Source organism: Elephantulus edwardii, unplaced genomic scaffold, assembly GCF_000299155.1.
Source record: "Elephantulus edwardii isolate Elephantulus edwardi_28Jun2011 unplaced genomic scaffold, EleEdw1.0 scaffold00088, whole genome shotgun sequence".
Classification (NCBI taxonomy): Eukaryota; Metazoa; Chordata; class Mammalia; order Macroscelidea; family Macroscelididae; genus Elephantulus; species Elephantulus edwardii.
In genome coordinates, this window is record NW_006399838.1 from 6,119,879 (window position 1) to 6,144,195 (window position 24,317).

The 24,317-nt window shown below is 42.2% G+C and overlaps 1 protein-coding gene across 3 annotated transcripts in view; it reads left to right on the plus strand.

The window, feature by feature from the left end:
* Positions 1-24,317, plus strand: part of PLD1 (phospholipase D1, phosphatidylcholine-specific) — a 158,193-nt gene that overhangs the window by 87,116 nt on the left and 46,760 nt on the right. For all 3 annotated transcript variants that reach the window (XM_006890352.1, XM_006890354.1, XM_006890353.1), the window contains 3 exons: positions 4,210-4,323; positions 21,127-21,237; positions 23,211-23,299. In XM_006890352.1, the coding sequence (XP_006890414.1) occupies positions 4,210-4,323; positions 21,127-21,237; positions 23,211-23,299 (314 nt within the window). The remainder of the gene's footprint in view (positions 1-4,209; positions 4,324-21,126; positions 21,238-23,210; positions 23,300-24,317) is intronic.

Here is a 24,317-nt window from a genome sequence, read left to right on the forward strand (position 1 = left end):
GGATTTGTGGGAAACTTGGTGTCAGAATCCTTTATATGCCTTGCTCAATTATATAGTTGTTTATCATTTGTTTATATCATTGTATATATCAACAATGGCAAATATAAAATAAATTCTGTATTTTTTTTTAAAAAAAAAAAGAACAAACAAATCTGTCTTGAAGAAAATACAACCAACGTGCAACTGCCTCCGGTACTTTGGGCATATTGTCCGGAGCCAGCCCTTGGAAGAAAGCCATCATGCTGGGAAAGGCAGAGTGGAGGGTCCGTGAAAGAGAGGGAGGCTTGCTCTCTGACGCACATGAACAGACAATGTGACCGTAATCATGGGTGGAGCATGGGGGGGGGGGACATCACGAGTTAGGGCAGAGTTCCAGTGTGTTATTCATAGCAGTTGCGGGCAACCCAGTACCACTTAACATCATAATCTCTTGCCATTGAGATTATACACGGCTGAGTTTATGCCAAGTCGACAATTTCTGCTTGTACAATTTGGTTAAACGGATCACATTCCTCAAGCCTTGTGACTATTTTATTCTCTTTTTAGGACTTGTTCCTCCTTGGTTAACGTAATTGTAATGTTGTCGTTGTTGTTATGTGCCGTCAAGTCACTTGCGACTCAGCGACCCTATGTACAACAGCCCTAAACTCTGCTCTGTCCTGTGCCAATTGCACCATCTCTGACATACCCATCCCGATTACCCAATAATTGTGATAGAGTTTTGCTATGTCCCCCCGCCTCTCTATATATATACTGAAAGGGGAATTCAGGTGTAGAAGAGAATTTTCACCTTCTGTACAGAAGCTTTGGCTTTAATTACTAGCTCATTAATGGACTTGATGTGCAGTCACCATCCATGTTTCAGCAAAGGCTCCTGTGTTGCGATGATGTTGAAAACATTTCAATGGAACTTCCAGATTAATACACATACTAGGAAGAAAGACCTGGAAAATGCTTCTAAAAACTAACCAGTAAAAATCCTATAAATTACATAGTGTGATCCACAACCCATCATGTCAATGGCACAGGGACCAGGCAACTTGAGTTTCCACGGGGCAGAGAGTCACCAAACGTGGGGACTAAACCAGTAGGTATCACAACAACATGAGCTCTGGTGGCCTAGTGGTATGAAACTACACTACAATTCCGTAGACATGCAGTTCCAGTCTACCAGCTGCTCCACAGGAGAAGAATGGGCAATCTCCTCCAACGTGATTACTCCCTCTGAAAACCCGCTGGAGGGTCCACTTGGGGTCAGTTCCTATTTGATGGTGCTCATAACAATAGTTAGTGCTCCACCTTCTGGATACAATAAAAAAAAGCATTTTACAACTTCAAGGATCAGTCTATGGCATATGAATGATATCTCAGTTTTCTGAAGTGGCTTTAGAACTATTTTGGACACAGCTGTTTGATCAAAGTTGACATAATGGTCAAGGAGCAAGGTTCTGACCTGGAAGTTTCCTAGGAATAATGTCACGCAATCTGATCTCCTGGTTTCTTAGCACGTAAAGAACCCCTGACCTCATTGACACTGGCTTAGAGGTCTGAGGTTAGCTCTGGAAATGGAACTAAGGTAACCCTGAGTCCCTGTGACCCTCTCTGTGTCACAGGCAGAGACTAAGAGAGGTGGAACACAACTACCTGGAGGAATCAGAGAGTGCAGGTTCCCAGGCAGGGGAGAGAGGCATTCCCTCTCCTTGACATGCAGCTTAGTTTGGGTAATGGAGGCCGAGGACAGTCACAGGCCAGGCTGAGGAGTCTGGATTTAGAAAGGTCAGTGGACATGCACCTCTGCTGCTTTTCCCTGAAGTGCTGTTCCATGCTGTGTACCAAACCAGACCGTACACTCACTCACACTCACATGCATTCAAGCACACCCGCCTGCAAACATGTTCACACAGATTCTAAAATAAACAACACTAACGGTCTTCCCAACGCAGTCCTCTTACCATGGAGTTGCAGCCAACTCATAGCTGACCCTGCAGCAGTTTTCAAAGGCTGTAAATGGCACAGGAGAAGATTTTCCAGCTTTCTCCTGCAAAACAGCTTTTCCATTTGAACTGCATGCCTTTGGGTTTGGAGTGAAACGCTCTACCCACTAGGCCACCAGAGCCTCCTTTGCCCGATGTTCTTATTTGGCATCAAATATCTTACAAAATATACTCCTGTAGCCTTATTTAAGAAAACTATACATTCTCAGAGGGGAAAGGTAATGCAAGGAAATCCGCTTACATATGCTCATCCAAGGATTTTAAGTATTACTCTAGAAATTATTCCCAGGATATTTTTAGAAATTAATGCTTTTAATGTCCAGAAGTACATAGAAATTTATTATTGAATTAGCTCTAGTTATTTCAGCTTTCTGAATTATGGACCAAAGCACAAGTATAATCCCAGGTTCGGTTGCCAATGAAATCCTTTTATACAGAATGATGAAGTAATTATTAGTATTCCTACCTTTCCATCACCTCATCAATGAGATGAGCAGACAACATCAATGGGAATGCAAATTAGTTAAAATTTCATTTGCATAGAGGACATTAAGATAGTATGTGCATGGAGAGTTTTCCCCAGGCTGGGTGGTAAAGACTGAGAAATTCTGGTTTTACTCACAGAATGGAGATGAGATGCCTCAGGAGACGCAGCAATTCATGTTTGAAGCCTTACTTTCTGAGGGAAGCCCCGAGATGGATAGCCAGGGCGCTGGGGAGGCTGGCTGTTGGTAATACCCTGATCTGGGCTAGGTAGGCATGTTGAGAGCCTTGTTTAGGTGTGAAAAAACAAAACTTTAAAGTCTTTTCCAACTCTGAGAAGGTACCGAGTTCATATTGGTATAGAATTCTGAGATGTCTGAACAAAACAAGCAGTTTGAGATGATGGAACCATTTTTCTTTTCTCCCAGTTGAGTTTCCTTTCGTGGCTTGTGTTACTTTTAGGTTCTTCACATGCTCGTGTTACTAAGGTCTCAGGAATAAGCCTTTTAGTTTTCCTAAATTCTGCTGATGCATTCTTTTCCCTGATAATTTAGGGAATGTTGCTAGAGGCCACTGAGTTGACTACAGTTGACAGTGACCTTACAAACAGCAGATGTGAGCCGTGCCCCGTCTGTCCGGCACCATCCCCACCGTCTCTGATACGCTTAAACCTCTACAGTCCCAGGGCCAATCCTGCTGGCCTAGGACCTTGCTCCAATTAGAAGAAAAGAATTTTCAACAACTTAGTAACTCAACTCTTTTTTTGTTCCGATAAGCATTATAAAAATTCAGCAGAAAAATCTTCCAACAAAAATGTAGGGGAAATGGGTGAATAAATCAAAGAGTATTACTTTTAACCTACTGGTTGAGGAAATATAAACACTGATAAGAGTTGGATTGAAGTATCCTAGTGGCGCGGTGGTTTAAACATTGGGCCACTAGCCGTAATTGAGGGTTCAAAGCCCCCCAGCCACTCTGTAGGAGAAAGATAAGGCAGTCCGCTCTCATAAAGATTTACAACTTCAGAAACCCGGTGGGACAGTTCTCTGTTCAGTGAGTTGGGGTTGATTTGACAGAAGTGGGTAATTGTGTAAAAGTTAAGAGGTGCCTTTCTTCTGCTCCTGGGTAGATAAATTGATGCAGTAGCAAAATTTATAAAACATGTACAATCTTTGACTCAGAAAAAAAGAATTTCCATGCATGTAAGCCAAGAGAGAAATGCAATAAGGTAATTAATTTATTATGACATTGCTTCAAAACCTGAAACAACAGCTGAAATACTTGTTAACAAGCATCTATAAATAGATTCTTATTCTTCCATAGCATCTTGTAAAGAAGTTATTTAAAAATTATCATCAGAGTGCCACTACTGCATAGTCAGAGTGCCTCTGACGTGATGAGGCGTCCTCTAGCCAAATCTAATCCATGGAACATAATTAGAAACAACAAGCACCATGACAAAGACAATCACAGTTTTTACGGCTACCTCTGGAACTGAAAATGACGTTAACTCTTTCTTTACGTGTGTAAAGTGATATGTGCTCTCTATTAAAAAACTAAAGAAGGAAATATGCAAAAAAGGGGGGGAAATGGAATCATTCATGATCTGTTCACCTAGAAATATCCAAAGTTGGTATTTTTCTTTTTCAAATGAACCTGAATTCCAGCCATAAAGCAGGGATGTAGAGAAGTGCTTTCTGATTTGAGTAATTTCTATCTTTCTTTATTTTAGATCATGAAACCAAAATACCGCTCTCTTTCTTACCCGTTTCTGCTTCCGAAATCTCAAACCACAGCCCATGAGTTGAACTATCAAGTGCCTGAGTCTGTACATGCAAAAGTACAGGTAAGTCTAGCTTTTTTTGTAAAGTGCTACTGGGTTGAATGACTCTTATTGAACTCAGTATCCATTCCACTGGTTTCAGATTTTTCAATAAAGACAGCTTTTCTAAAGCCAGTCTGAATAACCTTCTTACAACTTAGTGAAATATTACTTTTCCTATTTAAAATGCATTTGATTTAACCTCCTTTTAGAAATCTCTTCTCTCTCTCTCCCTTTCCCCTGCCTTGCTGTGGAGCTGGAGTCATCTGCTCACTGACCCCTCCAGTGAGATTCCAGAGGTTTAAATCACTTGAGAGAATTTGCCTCTATGAGGCAGTCTACTCCTTTTAGGAGTTACAGCCTCATAAACATGACAGAAGGGAGCCAGGAGTCCGAACTGACTCAACAGCACTGACTTTGACTTCTAAGTTTTAACAGAATAAGGAATTTGCTTACGAGACTCACACATTTTTACAGTATCCAGCCACCTCAGTTTATGGAGTGGGGTCATGAGACTTGTAACCCAGCAATTTCTTTCTTTCTTTTATTAATTGGTTTGCTTACAAAGATCATAAACATTGTGTTTCACACTATTCTTCATTCACACTCTATTTCATACAAACATTCCCGTATTTTATAAAATGAATCACCATTTGACTCTGCCCACCATTACCCTGTCTCTGCAGGTCCCCATCAGATCTCTTCCGTTTCCTTTACCCCTCCTCCACCCACCAAATTGTAAAACTCTGCTGTAGCCCTATTTCCTGACAGGTGGTGCTTGAAATCCTAACCCACTCTTACCTAATTTGCTCCATCATCCAAATCTAGCACAAGCATCTTGGGATCATGTAGGAACAGAATTTAGACGGGCTACCTTTGGATTGGTTTTATTTCAAGGTTAATCGCTGTCAGTATCAAAGCATAGCTGACCTGGAGATTCTGCAGTCTGCTCCTGGCATCACTAATATGAACTTGTACTTCCCCCGTGGATCCTAATGACTGTGATTATAGAAATGAAATGAGTAAAGCAATTCCTTTGTGGCATCCACTTCCTAAACAACATGCCTCTGGAAACTCTTTGAGCTTTGACAAATGCATGTAGTTGTAGAGACTTCATTTCTGTTTATGGGTTTGCTATGAGTCGTGATTGACTTGACGGCAGTCAACAACAACAACATGTGTAAGAAGAAGAAAAACCAATTAGAATCATAGAGATAACAATAACAGATTTAAAAAACCTCAAACTCTTTGCCATCAGGTCAGAACTGATTTCTAGCTGACCCTTCAGCAGGTTTCCAGAGACTGTAAATCATACGTTACTGCTCATCTTCCTCTGAAAGAGCAGCTGGTGGATTTGAACCACCTGCCCTTGGGTTGGCTGGGCAAATTTTTACCCACTGGGTCACCAGATCATCCATTGTTGTTGTTGTTAAGTGCCGTTGAGTCACAGGCGACTCATAGCAACCCTATGAAGGAGAGTCCTCAACACTTGGATGCCTTTCATCCTCTCTCCAGGTTCATAGAGTTTCCAGAAGCAAGCTATTATGGAAGTGGATGCCACTCCTCTTTCCAAGCTTGTTTTAATCGGGGAGCTCCACCCCACTGTCTGTCCACATTGGGTAACCAACCATTAACACATTTGACACATCAGTATCACAGTGTTCAGCCTCACAGCAACCACAAGTGACCGCTGTACAGCAACTTGTACACCAGGGCTATATGACCTAGAGGTATGTCTGAACAAAAACAATGAAAGACAGGGCCAAGGGCTGTGGATTAAAAGTCACCCACCTTTGTCTTGGTAGCACCGCCTTCTATCCACAGGGCTAGCTGATCTCTCTCTCTAAGATTATCCTATATCTAATATTAAAAAGGAAAAGCTACTTGAGGAACAAACTGGTTCATCCTGGAGAGGGTGAAACCAAGCTGTTCCTTGGAGGCAAGGATTCTGAGGCTACATCTGACATACTTGTGATATGTTGCAAGCAGGGACCAGTCCTTGGAAAGGCGCGTCATGCTTGGGAGGGTGGAGGGACGGCACAGGGGAGGAAGACCCTGGATGAGATGGGTGGATGCAGTGACTGGGGTAATGGGGGTGGGTGTGTTAGAGACAATAAGGTTGACTCAGGATAGAGCAGGTTTCTGGGCTGTTGCACACAGGGTCACTATGAGTCACAAGTGTCTCAATGGCACATAACAACAACAACGTGAGGAAAGCACCTGTAGCAAAATACTAAGTCATCCCACACCATGAAAAACCCAATTTAACCGTAGAGGCACAAACTGTACATTGATGAGTATTTTATGAACCTTAGTTGTTGTTACACGCTGTCAAGTTGGAACCTACTCATAGGTGACCCTCCCAAAGATTTTTAGAGGCTGTAAATCTCACAGGAGAAGATTAGACATAATTCATCCAAAGAGCAGCTAGTAAGTTAGAACTGTCCACCTTTGAGTTGTTCCTGACCCAGCTGAATTTTCCATCAAGTGACTTCTCACCTGAGATAATTAAGTTTTCGTTTACTTGGTTCCACAGTCAACACTCTTGGTAACAGCAGCCAGGAAATCAGGAGACGAATTGCATTGGGAAAGTCAGCTGTGAGGGACCTCTCAAGAGTACTGAAGAGCAACAACGTCAGGCTGGAGACTAAGGTGCGCCTGATCCAGGCTATAGTCTTTGCAATTACGTGCTATGTGTTGGAGAGTTGGACAGTGAATAGGGCTGATAGAAAGAGAATTTATACCTTTGAGCTGTGGTGCTAGAGAAGAATGTTGAATATACCATGGACTGCTAGGAGAACAAATAGGTTTGTCCTGGAGAGAGTGAAGCCAGAATGTTCCCTGGGGTCAAGTATTCTGAAGCTTCGTCTGACATATTTTGGGCAGGTTGCAAGGAGGGACTGGTCCTTGGAGAGGGACATCATGTTTGGGAGAGTGGAGGGGGGGCGCCGGAGAGGAAGACCCTCGAGGAGATGGATCGATTCTGTGAGTGGAGCAGTGAGAATAAGTGCATTTGAGACAGCAAGGTTGGCACCGGATAGAACGGCGTTTAGGGCTCTTGTCCATAGGGTCACTATGAGTCGCAAACGACTCGATGGCACATAACAACAACAACATAGAGTAATATGTAGTCTTTTTCATGGAGACTCAACTCATTGTTGTTGATGTGGAAATGACTCATAGCTTACTCTCCTTTGACTTTTCAAGAAGCTGTAAAATGCACTGAAGGAAATTGATTGTCCTTCTCCTGCAAAACACTAGTAGATTTGAACTGCCTAACTTTGAGTTAGGGAGCATGGTGGCTTAGTGGTAAGGAATCGCACTGCCAATGCCAAAGTACATGGTTTGGACCCACCAGCTGCTCCATGGGTGAAAGATGGACAACTAACTCTCAAGTGATTCCCTGCCTCTGAAAACCCATTGGGGTGTCAGCTATGGGTACATCATAGCCCAAAGATATACCACAAACAACCTTTGAGTTAGAAACCTCTCTTTATTGGCTAGATCACCTTTTTTTAGACAGGCTCCTCCTCAATTTAAAAACATTATGTTTCACAAAACCTCAGTCTCTACCAGTGACTAGGAGAGAGTTTTTAGAAATACTGAGATAATGTGAGCTATGGAAGCAGAGGTGGAGTGAGGAAGTGCATCTTTTTGGAGACAAGAAAATCTGAGATGGCCAGAAACTTTAAACACCCACACACAAACAAAAAAGAAAGCAAAAAAAAAAAAACCAAACCACCCAAACCCACTCACTAACCTATCCTGATTTCTTTCTAATTTCTGAAATGTTCTGACCACAAGATTGTTAAACTTTCTAAGCCTTGTTTATTGGCTCAAAACATTCTTTCTTGTTGTAGATGTTATAGTTTTCACGTTATAATAGTGGTTAAGGGGCAAAAGCCAAAATCTAGCCCAGTCTCTGACATTCCAGAAAATCCTGGAAGGCAGAAGGAAATAGGACTCGCGCTGTGTGGTCAACTGTTTCATTGTTAATGAACTCATTCTCATTGTTTTTAAATCTTTCACCTCTTATATATCACATTTCAGTAACTCAGTGCCTGTTGTACACTGTTGACTAAGAGTTGAACAGGATTCTTCATAGGTTTATTTCTGTTTTATTTTTTCTCATAAACCAGTATTTCTAAGAGACCACAAGCTTAGTTCAGTTTGAAGGAATACTATAGAATGTGGTGATTAACAGATTCTAGGGTTAGTGGTTAAAGTCCTGCCACTCCTATGGTAAGCAGCCTCGGAAGGTTGCTTAACTTCCTTATATACAGCTCCCGCTTTTACGAAACAGGAATGGTAATAGTATCTGTTTCACAGGCTGTAGGGCTAGATAGACCAGTACTTATAAAACATTTATACAATGTATACAAATTTTGTAAAGAAGCCAGTATTTAAAAAATTACAAGAGTGCTTTATAAAAACAAATTCCCATGTCTTGGGAAAAGTGCAGCCAGGGTTCTCGTTGGAGACAAGGATGGCAAAGCTGTATCTTACATCCTTTGGGAAGGCTGCTAGGAGAACCTGTTCCTTGGAAAGGGTCATCATGCTTGGAAAGGTGGAGGGTCAGAGAAGGAGAAGAAGACTCCCGTGGAGATAGATGGTGACTGCAGCAATGCTGTTGTTGTTAAGTGCGGTCGGGTCACAGGCGACTCATAGCGACCCTATGAAGGAGAGTCCTCAGCGCTTGGGTGTCTCTCATGGGATCAAGTATATCAGAGATGGTGAGGTTGGCACAGGATAGAACGGATTGCAATCTGTTGTTCAGGGGTTCGCTGTGAATCGACTCAATGGTATTGTAACAACGACAATAACAGCGCTACCATTCCCATTTTGGGTATCTCACTGAGACAGAAGCCTTGTTGCTGGGATGAAGGGCCCTCTGGTGACGTGGTCCACAGCGCGCTGTGCTGCTGTCCCACGCGCTGCTGTCTTCTCTGGCAATTTGACTCCCTCAGCAACTCAGAGGGGGAAAGATGGGTGGTCCCTTCCCTGGGATGTCTAGTTCCAGAAACCCAAAGCCTCAGCGCGGAGCGAGGCTGCCTCCCTGGGAACGCTGCAGCAAGCTGTGCCGATCCCTGCGGAGCTCTGCTTTCTGGCTGGCTCACATCCAGTAGCAGCTCCAGGGAAGAAAGATGGGACGGGTAGTTTCTTCTTTTTTTTTAAGTACTTTATTAGCTGTGTTCTAATTTTATGTTTAGAAAGAAGACACATTTGAATTTTTTTTCTGTAATAGCATCAAGGATAAAAAATTTTTTTCTGTTCCTTCTTTTTTAATTTTAATGAAAGTTCACAGAGACTTTGGATTTCCGGTCATTCCTTGTTGCACTTTTCTCCCTGCCCACCCTCCCCCCCAGTTCGCTTTTTGGTTTGAAAAGTAAATAAATAAATAAATAAAATTCTTCCGTTGTTATACAATCCATCCCAGCCCCCAGTCCACTCCACTATGCAGCCTTCATTCTGGACTCTTGTCATGACAATAATACCTAATCGTGTATTCCTCCTAAACAGTTCTCTCCCTCATCTATTTCAATGCACAATACCTTTATAGTTTCTTCTGGTAAATGTCTGTGGCCTCCAAAACCCAATGGAGGGCTGTTCAGAGTTCAAGTTGACTTGATAGCAGTGAGTTTGGTTTCTTATGATTAAAAGAGCCTGGGTGATGCAGGCAGTTTGAAATCAGTTATGAATCCCAAGGTTGGCAGCTTAACCCCACTCAACAGTTCCACAGAAGAAAAGGTCTGGGGATCCGCTTGCAGTCAGGTTCTATCCAGTGCCACTTGGCTCTGTGACTCACAAAGAGTCACCTTGAATTGGGGCCAGCTGGACAACAGCGAATGACAGTGTCCTTGCCACCAGGGCTGCCATTGGCGGGAGCACAGCAGCTATTGTGTCGCTGACACAGGATCAGGCAAGGTCTCCTTCTGCTGTGCGCAGGGTCACTGTCAGTCACAGTCAAGAGATCCAACTACAAGAGCAACAGTTAGGATTCATTTAAAAAGACAAACACACGCAAACCAACACAACGTAGTGTCCCATTAACATTAGTACAAAACTGACACCTGAGTCCAAACTTTTTGTTAAATTGGGCGTCTTTGAGTAAACGCTACTTTTCCTTTTTTACTTTTTTAAAATTCATTTTAAACGGGTCTCTCCCTCACCTGTTTCAATGCAGTATACATCATTCCTCCCCTCTTTCTCTGTGTTCCCTCAACTCCTATGTCAGTCCCATTTTACAACAATGGCCCTATGCAATATTTGTCCTTTTGTGACTAAGATATTTCAATCAGCATAATGTCCTCCAGGGTCATCCATTTTGCATATTTCATGTGTTCCTTGTTTTTCAATGCTGCATAGTATTTAATTGTGTAAATATACCAGAGCTTCTCTGTTCACCCATTTGTTCATGGGCATTTGGGTTGTTTCCAGCTCTTTGCTATTGTGAACAAAGCCACAATAAACATGGGTGTGCATATATCTGCTTGAGTGGAAGTTATTATTTCTTTAGGGTTTATTCCCAGTAGTGGAATTGCTGGTTCAAATGGTATTTCTATTTGCAACTTTCTGAGAAAGCACCATAGAGCCTTCCATAGTGGTTGCACCATTTCACACTCCCACCAACAGTGAATAAGGGTTCTGGTTTCTTCGCAACCTCGCCAGCATTTGATGTTTGCTGTTCTGTTAAATTTTGCTATTCTTACTGGGGTGAGATGATGTCTCATAGTTGTTTTGATTTGCATCTCTCTTAGAGCTAGGGATTTTGAACATTTCTTCATATGTTTGTTTGCCATCTAAATGTCTTCTTTGGTTAAGTGTCTGTTCATATCCTGTGCCCATCTTTCAACTGGGTTATTTACCTTTATCTTTTTGTGGTGAGGCACTACTTTTTCAACAGTCTTCCCTGAGAAACAACTCCGTTGCAGTCACCTCTTCCATTTCTTTATCTCTTCAGAAATAAAGAAAAGAAAATGTACAGGCAAGCGTGAATGGCATTCACGCTACACCAGTGGATAAAATGTATTCCCACACTTGATATCAAAGTCTAAATGCTCCCCTCAAAGTCTACACAATGAAGGTTCCAAAGGACAAGTGTTTTGTATTCAAGAAAGATGCAAAAGAATAGCGCAGGTAGATGGAGGTGAAAGGAAGCTTTCTTGACTCATTTCTATGAAGTTACTTAACGTGGGAGTCATTTTCCATTTAGGGAGTTGGTTTTCATACATGAACACTTACCTATGTGAGTGCCACTGTGTGTCTTGGCTGGGCTGAAGCACGTCACAGACAGGAACACTTGCTGTGTGTTTGCCCCTGCGCTTAGCTACGTGTAGATTGTGTCATGGAGTCATGAGGCTGTGAGCTGTGCTGCTTTCGTCAGCTGTCATTGAAGCCACCCTGTTCCTGCTGACTCGCGTGCAATGAAGCAAAGCCCTGCCTGGTCCTGTTTCACACTCGGAGCTGCTTACAGATCAGACCGTGTGTCCGATAGGACTCTCTTTCTTTCTCTCTTCTTCTTTTTTTTTTTAGCCTGAAGCTTTTATTACTTTTCTTATTTTTTTAAATTTTATTTTATTAAATTTTTTTTCATCTTCAGGAACCATGATCCAATAATACATGTAAGAGGTTAATTTTTATTTTATTAATTTTAATGAATATTTACAAAGACTTTGGATTTCCATTCATTCATTGCTGAACCTTTCTCCCTGCCTAACCTCCCTCACCCCAGTTCACTCTTCTCTTTGAAAAGTAAAAGAAAAATTCTTTCATTGCTATGCAATCCCTCCCCACAAGTCCACTCCACTATGTAGCCTTCATTCTGGACTCCTGTCATGACAATAATACCTAATCACATATCCCTTTTAAACAGTTCTATCCCTTACCTGTTTCAATGCAGTATATATAATGTATCCCATCTTTCTCAGTCTTCCCCCAACCCTGATGTCAGTCCCATTTCACAACAATGGCACTATGCAGTATTTGTCCTTTGGTAACTGAGATATTTCACTCAGCATAATGTCTTCCAGGGTCACCCATTTTGTATAATATTATGAGTTCCTTGTTTTTCAGTGCAGCATAGTATTCCATTGTGTGAATATACCACAGCTTCTCTATCCATTCGTTTGTTGATGGGCACTTGGGTTGTTTCCAACTCTTTGTAGGACTCCCAGCCATGGATTTTCAGAAGCAAGTCAGCAAGCCTTTCTTCCTACTCTCGTTTAGTGTGAAAGGTTTGCTGAAATCTGTTCAGGTTCAGCGTCACATCCCAACCTTCACTGACAGATGATTTGTCACTCTGCATTAAATGGAATCTAGGTCTCCCATGTGGAAAACAAACACTCCACCACTGACCGACCCACTGCTGCCCCTATCTACTCCTGTTCCTTGGCCTCCTGTTGAGTTCACCATGCTCCTGTAGGACCGAGTAGAACCCTCTGCAGAGATCCCAGTGTTGTCTCTTTTAGAAACGGCCACAGCTCTCTGCAGCTACAAGGGTGATGTGTTCAACGTGCAGACTTTTGGTTGTCAGCCAAGCATTTAACCACGAGGCCATTGTTGTTGTTGTGCACCGTGGAGTTGGAACCTACTCGAAGCTGACCCTCCTACAGGTTTTCAGAGGCAGTTAACTGCACAGAAGGAAACTGCCCATCTTTCTCTAACAGGGCATCTGGTGGATACAAACCATGTACCTTTGGGTTGCCAGCACGACTCCTTACCTCTAATCCACCAGAGCTCCCCGCCTGTGCCGTCAGGACTCAGTATGTAGATCTAATATAAAGTCCACTTTCAGTCCACTGAAAGTCCATGCAACCCTCCGTTGGGTTTCAGAATCTGTGAATCTTTTTTTTTCCTTTTTAAAAATTGATTGATATTTTAATGAAAGCTTATAGAGAGCAGAAGGGAAGGAGACTGCCCATCTTCTCATGAAGCCCCTGATGGATTGAAAGTACCATAGACAAGTGGTCTCTTGGCTAACAGTGCAACTCACCATGGATTACATCCCCAGAACTCCTTGCATTCCTGTTGGGACCCCTATTTTCACAGATGAGTAAATAAAAACTTAGTTTAACTTGTTAGGTAAAATTGCCCAACTGGTCAGTGGTGGAGATAAGCTCCCCCACTCCAGAGTCTGAGTTCGTACCTATTAAGTGTAGAGACTCAATATCGTATGATTGAGGATTGTTGTAACCACCAATGCTGTAGATGCAACAACCTGCTTAGGATATTTGCTTTTTACATCATCAGCTGTTGCCCTAGCCCCACAGCTATTCCCAATTTTCCCTTTAATTCTTTCTGGCTTCCTGTTGTTGTTGGGTACCATCACATCAACACTGACCTATAGCTGACCCTCCAGTGGGTTTTCAGAGGCAGTTAATCACATGGGAGGTAATTGTCCATCCTTCTTCCATGGAGCAGCTGGTGGATTTGAACTGTATGCCTTCGGAATTGCAGCATAGCTTCTTGCCACTAGGCTACCAGAGCTCCCTTCTGGCTTCCTAGAGCCTATAATTATAACTTTAAAAAAAAAAGACAACTAAGCAACTTCTCTAAGCCTGACTCTCATTCTACAAAAACTTCCTGTCCTTCAGGTTCAAAATGAACGTTTCCCTTTTGTTCAGACAACAGACTATTTTCTTTGAATAATTGCACACTATTATGTCAGTGTGTGTCACTCAGCTGTTGAAAAGTGGTTATTAGAAGAAAGAATTTGATAATATACGCCAGTGTAGTGACATGAGTTCCTTCATATGGTCTTTTGCCATTGGTTCTAACCACTTCAGACATTTCCCCCCTAGGCCCTGAGGAATTACCTTGGCCCTGGTTTTCTACCCAGAGGACTTGTTACCCTTCTCCAGGTTGACTAACATTTCCTTGGGATGATTGATGAGTTGGCTTGATTCCTTTTGTCTGATCCTGGGCAGCAGCCTGTGACTGTTAAGCACCTTGCAAGGATTGGTCAGTGAAATATCCGTAGCCTACTATGCAAATGAGGTGCCTGAGAAGTTTGTGGTTTCTTGCTCAGAGGACGGGATCATGCCTTAAAATTGACAAGGAGGTGGCATCTCTGCTGTCAATCGCACAGAGGAGTTCTCCAACAGAAAGGAACAGGAAGAGGAGCAGCAGACTGAAGACAGAAGAGGAAAAAAAGCATAAAGATGGGGTGTGTCAGGAAACCTCTTAGAAGAGCTGGGCCACAGGTCAAAGTCTATAACACTGAAGCCAGCAATAGGCGTGGAAGAGACCCAGTGACAGAACCTGTGGTGAAAAGCCTGGAAAGAGCTCCAAGGCTGAGCAGTAGTGACGGATGGGAGAGTCAAGAGGTGCCTGTCCTGAGGCGCTCGAGAGGAGGTCTGTCCTGAGAAGCGAGGAATTGAGAAACTGAGAAAGTAGTCCTACACTGACCCAGAAATCTTGCCTACTTAAGCTGCTGCTATCTTAATAAACCACTTAACTGGAAGTCTGTGTGGCCATTGCAATGGATTCTCAAACCAAAAAGGAGGGTTGAGAGCACTGTGGAAAGAAAACCTGCTGTCAGAGTTGGTTAAACGTGAATGTATGTCTGATCTCCGCCTCACAGAGAGCAGTCAGAGACTAATCTTGTTTCTCCTCTCCATGTCTTTTTCTTCTTTCTATCTTTTAGCCTTTCTTATCTTTATCCCTGTGCAAATGCTGCCCTTTGGATCTTGTATGGTTGATTATGTCAACCATGGTTGTTCTAAGGGGTGCATTTCTAGCTGTTATTATATTATAGTTCTGTTTATTATTTGCTTGGAAGTTGAGTCACAGGAGTGATTTCATTGCCAGGCATGAAAAGCAACTAAGTGCCTTAGTCTTAGAGCTTCCACGAGTCTCTTTTAGACCAGTAAGCTTGGTCTTTTTTTCCTTTTTTTTTTTTTACAGTTTTTAGTTTTGTTTCATATTGCCCCCTCCCCCCATAATCAGGGACCTTCTATTGTGATTCCTTGTAGAGTGGTGAGCTGTGGTAGCTGGGTAGCATGTAGTTCTTTTGTTCTCCAGAGATGTGGAGGCTGACGTTCACATGGTCTGGGAGAACTTTGGACTAATTGTTTTTCATTATTTTCATTCTTTTTGCTCCTGTTGTCATTAGGCGTCATGGAGTACAACTCGTAACAACCCTGTGAAAAGCGAATCTGAGCCTTTTCTCGAGCCCTTTGCTGCCATCATTGTGTCAATCTACCTGGTTGAGGGTCCTTCTCCAAGGAATAGAGTTTCCTAGCAACGTGCCCAGAGTATGCAAGACAGAGCTTCACCAAGCTTGCCTCCAGGGAGCACTCTGACCAGTAGCTGCCCCTTAAATGGCTACTTGCAAGTTTTTTAAGAGTCCGGTCACAAAAATAGGATCTAAACCATTGTCTTTACAGACTACATTATGCCAGGTGGCAGGTTCTTGAACAAAGTCAATTTCTTGAGGCTGCTTGCCTGCTACTCACTTCACTACAGAGTGGAAGAATTGTTGTTATTATACGGTGTCAAGTTTACCGTGACTCATAGTGGCCCTATGAACAGCAGCTCTGAACCCTATCCTGAGCCAACCTCACCTTCTCCTACATACCTGACCCCATTGCCACAATCACTGTGTCAATCCACCTCACCCAGGGTCTTCCTCTCTTGCACTGACCTGCTCCCCTTCCAAGCTTGATATTCCCACTTCCCAACAATTTGAACCCCCCTCTCCTCAACTGACACCTGTGTGAATGTCTACAGTTATGCTCACCTCTGCCTTAGGGACACACGAAATACACCTTTGTCCTTGGAATAAACTCGCAGAAAAACGGTGACATTTTTCTTCAAAGAGATTTTTGCTTAGTCCATAAATTTAACTCAAGCTCATGATATGTAAGGAGAGTAGAGACCAATAGCCTTATTGGTCAAGTTTTGGCTTTTAAAAAAAAATAGGAGTGCAAATAAAAATGATGGGCCCTTGTCAATCAAGGATAAAGAATAAAGAAAGAGAAGGGACACCAAGAATGGAGGAGAAAACAGGACCTAAATAAAGCAGGAGGCAAAGAGCTGGAAGAGCTAAAGTCTCAAACCCAGCTTCCCTGTGACTTTACTGAAAATTGCCTGGGAGCAAATCACGGAGAATTCTATGCATATGAAGCTAAGCTCTTTTTATTGAAAACCTTATGCTTGACTCAGGAGGGAGGGGTTAGCAAATACAACCCAAGAACTGTGAAAACAGCCCAAGGTCTGTGTTGGCATTTGACCCCCGTGACCTGTCTCAGCTTGCATCTGTGCCTCCCTCATATCCTGATACAGCATTAAGCTCATCATTAATATTTACTTTGATATTTGGCTTCCCACAGACCCTAGTTACAAATTTGAGACAAAAAGAAAAAATCAGAAATATAAGGGGTTTTGCATGTATTAAAATTGTATATTCAAACTTGAGGTTTGAAAAATAGGGGCTCTTTTTAAACCCAGCGCACTTGGGGCAGTAAGTTTAGATTTCTGCATATATGAGGAGCAATTTGAGGTTTGTCCAAATGACCTTGGTTTTAAAACAAAAATACAAGACAAGTGGGTGAGATCAGTTAAAAGAAGAGTAAATCTTAAATAGACAGTCACAGTAAGTCCATCAAAATGTGTTTGACTCATTTCACTGTTTACAAAACTATCTAGACCATCAAGCGTTTAAAGCAATTGAGTTGATTTATATATAACATCACAGCTCCATGGTTCAGAGGGAGAAGCAGTACAAAAAGGAACTTGATATTTTCAATCTATCTTTGTATTAGCCGTAATTCAAACATATATGAATAATGGTAAAGGAATCACAACCTCAGGTCACTTTATCCTGTGCTGCTTGATAACTTTTAACCAAAAATGATGTCTTTTTCTTTTAGTAAATTAGATGAATTTTCCTCTTGAAAGAATGGTGTAAGTCTGCGTTCAAACACTGGGAGAGATGAAAGTGAGCTCCTTGGGACGTGGGCAGTCCTCCTTACATCACTCCCCACATTGTAAAGCGAGGCACCCTCTCATTTCTGTTAACTCCCCTTCCCCAAAAGGGTAATACACGGAGAGGTCCTCTTTTGGTGTTTTGTTTTGTTTTGTTTTGAGAGGGTTGTTATTGTTGTTTTCTCTACTAGTTTATTTACAAAATTTGAATATATAGTTTTCAAGGACAAATTCTTTCCATTTCCCTTACCCCTCCATCAAATTGTACAACCCTATGATTAATCCTCTTTCCTCATCCCTCTGCTTCCAGCCTCTCCCACCCCTCTTGGATCCTTACACTCATTCTACAATAATGGTCTTATACAATATTTATCCTTGTGGGACTGAGTTAATTCATGCAGCATAATGCTCTCCAGTCCTTTCCAAGTCAGGTAATAATTTACAAAATCACTGCACCTGCGTGCTGCATAGTATTCCATTGTGTGTCTGAATCATAATTTCTCAATCCATTCGTTTGTGGTTGGATATGTGGGCTGTTTCTATGTTCTTGCGATGGTGAATAATGCTGCTATGAACATTGGTGTACAAATCTCAGTTTGTGCCTCAGTTCTCGTTTTCTGAGGGTATATTCCAAGTACAAATTACTTCTTTTAAACATTTAAAATACTCTGGAAAGGGAAACGTCTTCCATTAATCAACAGAGCGGGAACCCACAGAGAACACCCCAAACCCCATGTATCTTCAGAGGCAGTAAGTGGTAGGGAGGAGATCGTCTGTCTTTCTCGCATAGAGCAGCCAGCGGATTCAAACCACCTGCCTTTGGATTGGCAGCCCAGCTCCTTACCACTAGGCCATTAGAGCACCTTCAACCATCAGAAGGAAATGGCAACTATTCCACCTTCATTTTTCCCTTCCTGGCAGCCAAGTGTAATCACACTCAGATTTCCTCCCCATTCTGCTCACTTTTCTAGAATCTTCTTCTCAGTCTAGCTCTCCAGGAAGCATCAAATAAATTAGACTTGACTTTCAAGTAAAAAAAAAATCTACTTGACACTGCTGGTCTAAATCTTATGTGAAGAAGTTTATTAAATTCTTGAATGAAAGCAGGCTTAGAGAAGGAGAAAAGTAAGAAAGCATATGGATTCTGATTCTGACCGCCCAGTTCTCACCGAGGGTGGGGATAAAACTTGTCAGTTGTATTCTCTCAAGTTATAAATGCTGTTTACTGAACAGCTACTTTGTGTTATGTTGCATTCTTAGCATTTGTATTCCGTTTGTAACTTTTCTCCTTTGTGGCAGTCTCATGACTATGAGTCAGTCAGAGTTATTTTCATTTTTACAGTTAAGGACATTGAGCCTTCATGGAATAAAAATGACTTGTCCAAGGTGTAAGAGCAAGGAAGCACGGAGCTAGTGCACAGATACAAAGGAATTGTGCCTGCTTTCCCCCGTACAGTCTGCAGTTTAGACACTGTTTACAGAATTGTGTGCAGTGAGATCAGTGATGTGACATAATCATCTTCTCAAGACAGCTCTGCCCATTCAGGGCCAGACTCACTAGAAACACAAGACAACATTGATTTCAGTGGATTAGAAAACCTTTTTTTTGTTTAACTTCTTCCTAATGAGCAGTTTCTTTGGAGATGATTTAAGTCAAAATGCCTTCTAAGTGGGAATTATATTTACATTTTCTTGATGGGTTTCTTTCTGAAATATTTGTCTATTCATACAATTAAAGTTTTCAGTTTTATTACAAATAATCATCTAATAATACTAAATAAAGCACTTTTAAAGGGAGCTAATTGAAAGTGAATGCCTCAAACAAGAAAACATATTGTTGACAGTGGCACAATTAGGAGGTTTTAGTGGACATTTGGTTTGAATTTAAATAGTCTTGTAAATACAGTTTATAAAGTCATTGAAGTGGCAAGGTTTTTACCAGACTAAAAATTGACTATGTCTTGAATCACTGCATATATATGTGTCTAACACTGTTTGCTGAAACTGAGGATGACCTGAAGCACTTGCTGCAGAAGGTCAAGGGCTTCAGCCTTCAATACGAATTGGAGCTCAACAGCAAGAAAACAAAGATTCTCACCACTGGGCTGATTGATAGCATCATGATGGATGATGAAGAGATTGAGATTGTTGACAGCTTCAGTTTGCTTGGCTCTACAGTCAACACTCTTGGTACCAGCAGCCAGGAAATGAAAAGATTAATTGAATTGGGAAAGTCTGCTGTCAGAGACCTCTCCAAATTACTGAAGAGCAACGATATCAATCTGGAGACTAAGGTGCTCCTGACTCAGGCCACGGTCTTTGCAATTGCTGGCATCAGAAAGCTGGACAATGTCCAGAATTTATTAAATACTTGAGCACCACAAGATAAAAGTAAATAATCCAATCAAGGAGTGGGCACAGAAAGCTGGACAATGGCTGGGGATGATAGAAGGAGAATCGATGCTTTTGACTTCCAGTGCTGGAGAATAGTATTGAAGATACCATGGATGGCTAGGAGAACAAACAGGTTGTCCTAGAGAGGGTGAATCCAGGCTTCTCCTTGGAGGCAAGGATTCTGAACCTCCATCCACCATACTTGGGACATGTTGCAAGGAGGCACCAGTCCTTGGAGAGGGACATTATGCTTGAGAGGATGAAGGGACAGCACAAGACAGGAAGACCCTGGATGAGATGGATTGATTTAGCGACTGGGGTAATGGGGGATAAATGTATAAGAGACAATAAGATTGGCACAGGATAGAGCAGGGTTTAGGGCTGTTGTACTTAGGGTTACTATGAGTCACAAGCAACTTGATGGCACATAACAACAACAACAACTTTATGATCCAACCAGGACCTGATTTTTGAGAATTAGTGCTAAACTCAACTCATTACTGTCGAGTCAAAACCAATTAATCCATAACTGGCCCTGTAGCAGATATCTGAGGCTGTAAAGAATGCATGAGGAGATAGCCCATCTTTCTCCTGAGTGGAGTAGAATTGGTAGATTAGAAGAGGCATGTGCATATCCATTGGATTATCAGTGCAACTCACGACATTACCAGAGCGCCCTTAATCCCGGTTGTTGTTATGTGCCGTTGAGTGGCCTGCAACTCATAGCGACCCTATATACAACAACCCGAAACCCTGCTCTATCCTGTGCCAGCTTCACTGTCTCAGACATACCTACGCCCAGAACCCCAGTGGCTGAGTCAATCCACCTCATAGAGGGTCTTCCTCTCCTGCTCTGTCCCTCCACTCTCCCAAGCGTGACATCCTTCTCCAAGGACTGGACCCTCTTTGCAACATGTCCAAAGTATGCCAGACAAAGCTTTAGAATCCTTGCCTCCAAGGAGAATACTGGTTTAACCCTCTCTAGCATGAACCAGTTTGTTTACTTTGCAGTCCATGGTACACTCAATACTTTTCTCCAACACCATAGCTCAAAGGCATCAATTCTCCTTCTATCCTCCCTAGTCATTGTCCCGCTCTCTGATGCATAGCAAGTGATTGCAAAGGCCATGGCCTGTATCAGGTGCACCTTAGTCTCCAGAGTGGCATCATTGCTCTTCAGTACTTTGGAGAAGTCCCTAACAGCTGACTTTCCCATCGCAATGTGTCTTTTAATAATCCCGGGTAGGAAAAGTATATTCAAGATGAAATTTCCAGTTGACTTGCTTGCTTTCTTCCTTATGGATAATGTCTAAGATCAGTCTTCCCTCCATCTTTCTTCTCCGCAAAATTCCTGGCCCACCTAGTCTCCCATCCACGAACCTCCCCACATATTACATACACGCTGCTGTGGTCCTTCAGTGGCAGGGGAATGAAGTCTTGATTTCAGTCGTCCGTTGTCCTCTTCAGTGTCTGATATTTGCTTCTTTTCTGATTCCTGCCGTGTAGCTTCTGCGCTCTGCTGCTGATTGGTCGGCTGGGATAAAGTACCATGAAGAGTCGATCCACACTGCTTACGTCCATGTGATAGAGAACAGTAAACACTATATCTACATAGAGGTAAGTCCTGGTCATGAAATCGGTGTGAGGTTCTGTCTTCCCAGAAATAGCTTAGAGAGACTTCAGGGCCCTGCACCCAGGACTTGCCATGTAAATATATGTAAGATGTAAAGAAAACTGAAGACGGCATTGGTCACTTGAATTGTTACCTCACCCATCTGCCTGGCTGAAATCTATACTGAGTACCCCATAGATGTTTGCTATGAAAATGACCTCTTTATTGTGATACTGTTTCTGCTGTTGTGGTTTTGTCTGTTGTCATGAGCGGACTCTTTCTCCCTCTGAGGATTTTCAGAGGCTGCAAATTGCATGGGAGGAGAGTGCCCATCTTTTTCCCATGGAGCAGCTAGCTGGTGGATTCAAACCAATAGCCATTGAGTTGCAGTGTCCTCTTCACCCGTTAGGCTGCCAGAGCTCCTCGCTGTGATATTATTAGCCAGAAATACATCAGCACAGAGGTGTATGCTTTGATTTGGTGTAGGCTGGAGGGTTTAAGTGTGAGGCTTGTGCTGCCTCAGAGAAAAACCCACACGGGCAGATTGTTCTCATAGACGCCCCTGGATGTCACTGGATGTGAATGTGGCAGGCTGCGTGCAGGAAAGGAGCAGGGAAAAGGGGATTGTGAGGTTAGGGGGGGCAGGCACCACCTCCCATTCTGGGTGGACTTCTGCTTATTGTAAAACACGTTCACACCCTGACGTTTATAGTCATGGAATGGAAGAAAATCTGAGGAATCTAAGATTAGTTTGTAGCATTAAGTATATCCCTGAATAAATAGAAAAATACCGCAAAGAATTTAAGAAACTCTGGAAAAGTTAAAAGTCATAATACTGGAGAAAAGTAAGCAAACGCATGTATCCTTTCTCAGTCTTGTCTTTCCCACTGAATAATATATAAATAAGTGAGAAAGTGTATGTGTTGTTGCTGTTGTTGTAACGTGTCGTTGAGTCACCTGTGACTCATGGAGACCCTAGGCACCATCGTCTGAACCCTGCCCTATCCTGAGCCACGTCTCACCATCTCCAACACACCTACCCCCGTTACCCTATTTACTGTGTCAGTCCATCTCAGCCAGGGTCTTCCTCTCTCCTACACCGTCCCTCCACCTCTCCAAGCATATTATTCTTCTTCCAAGGACTGGTCTCTTCTGACAACATGCGATTGCAGCTTCTAAGCACTAGGACATCAGAGCTTCCTTGCCTTGTCCAGAACCACCACCAAAGTTCCCACCATGTTCAAACTGACCGTTATGTTCACGGGGCCAATCGTTCTTGTTAAGGGCCTTCCTCTCTTTTGCCAACCTTCTCCCTTTCCCAGTGTGATCTTTTCCCAGGGACTGGACTCCTTTAGATATTCCCAGCATGATGTCTTTCCCCCCTACCCATTCATACATTGATGTCTTTTTCCAAAGACTGGTCCCTTAATACGATTAATAAAAAACAAACCAGACGCACTGCTGTTGGGTTTCCAAGGATGTAAATCTACACAGGAGGAAACTCTGTCTTCCTCCCATTGCGCAGCTAATGGATTTAAACCACCAACCTTTCTGTTTAGCAGCTGGATATGCTATGCACTGTGTCACAAGGGTCATTTAAACAGTGTATAAAGCTGAAAAAGAAAATCTGATTTTACTACTAAGTAAATCTAGAATGAACCCACTTTTCTAAGGAGGTAATTTGGCAAATTGCCTCCTGGCAGTGTGTATGGTAAAATAATCGTCTAGCCTTCCACCTGACTAAGAAAATCTAAATGATACTACCTAGAACTGTACGAGACCCAGAGTGAAATGAGCCGTCTCTGACTCGAGTGTCACTTACACCCCAGGGGTTACTTCAGTGAGCAGAACTCGTCTGCAGAGTGCATCATTTTCTTTCTAAATATCATTGTCGTTTTTGTTCTCCCGCAATTTTTTCTTATACACGTATTTTGATGAAAAGAAAAACTTACACGATTATCCTGTTTCTTCCCCACAGAACCAGTTTTTCATCAGCTGTGCTGATGACAAGGTTGTTTTCAACAGGGTTGGCGATGCCATTGCCCGGAGGATACTGAAGGCTCACAGGTAATGTTTCTGACATCTCAGGAGGAACTGCGATTGCAGATGTCCCTGCATCGACTGCTAATGATGTTTGAAAACCCTTTTTTAAATACTAGCATTTTCTAGGCAGCATGTATTAACTTGACTTAACAAGCTTCAGGTAAAGAATTCCCTAAATCAAGATCAGTTGCTGCAAACATTTGAGTTCCTATTTGAGAAAACATGAATGTTTTTTAGGCACTGTCATTTTTTCCCAGGAAAATGTCTGTTTCCCACGAGTTAGGTTTAGGATTTGATTTATTTGATCCAGATGGTGAGCTGTGTTGACTTAAAAAACAAAGTGAAATAACCATGATATTTTTTCTTGGATTATATTTAAACTCGTGTTGTCTGCTGTCTCCTTTCTTTAGCCATGGGACTCTTTTCTTCCTGTAACAGCATTATTGAGATATAATTCATATACCATTATTATTCATGCAATCAAAGTGCAGAATTTAATGATTTTACTGTATGCACAGAGCTGTGTAAAAACAAATCACCACATCAATTTTATAATATTTACTAAAAAAGAAACTATGTACCTATTAATGCATATTCTCTATGTCTTCTCAACCCTTCCAGACCTGGTCAAGTAATAGTTTACTTTCAGTCTTTATTTGTCTGTTGGGACATTTCATGTAAATTGAATTATACAATAGATGGTCTCTTGCAGTTGACTTCTTTCACTTAACATAATGGACACAAGAACTAGTGATGTTATAACGTGTATCAATACTTCATTACATTTTATTGACAACTAAAATTCCATGGTATGAATGGGCCATGTTTTGTTTATCCAGTCATCAGTTGGTGGACATTGTGGTAGCTTCTACTTTTTGCTTATGATTGAATCTGCTATCAACATGAATGAGCAACTTTTGGGGTGGGTACATGTTTTCATTTGTCTCTGTATAGAATTGCTTGGCCATATAACTGCTTAATATTTTGAGGACTTGTCCTACTATTTTCCAAAGTAGATATTTGATTTCACATTCCCACAAGC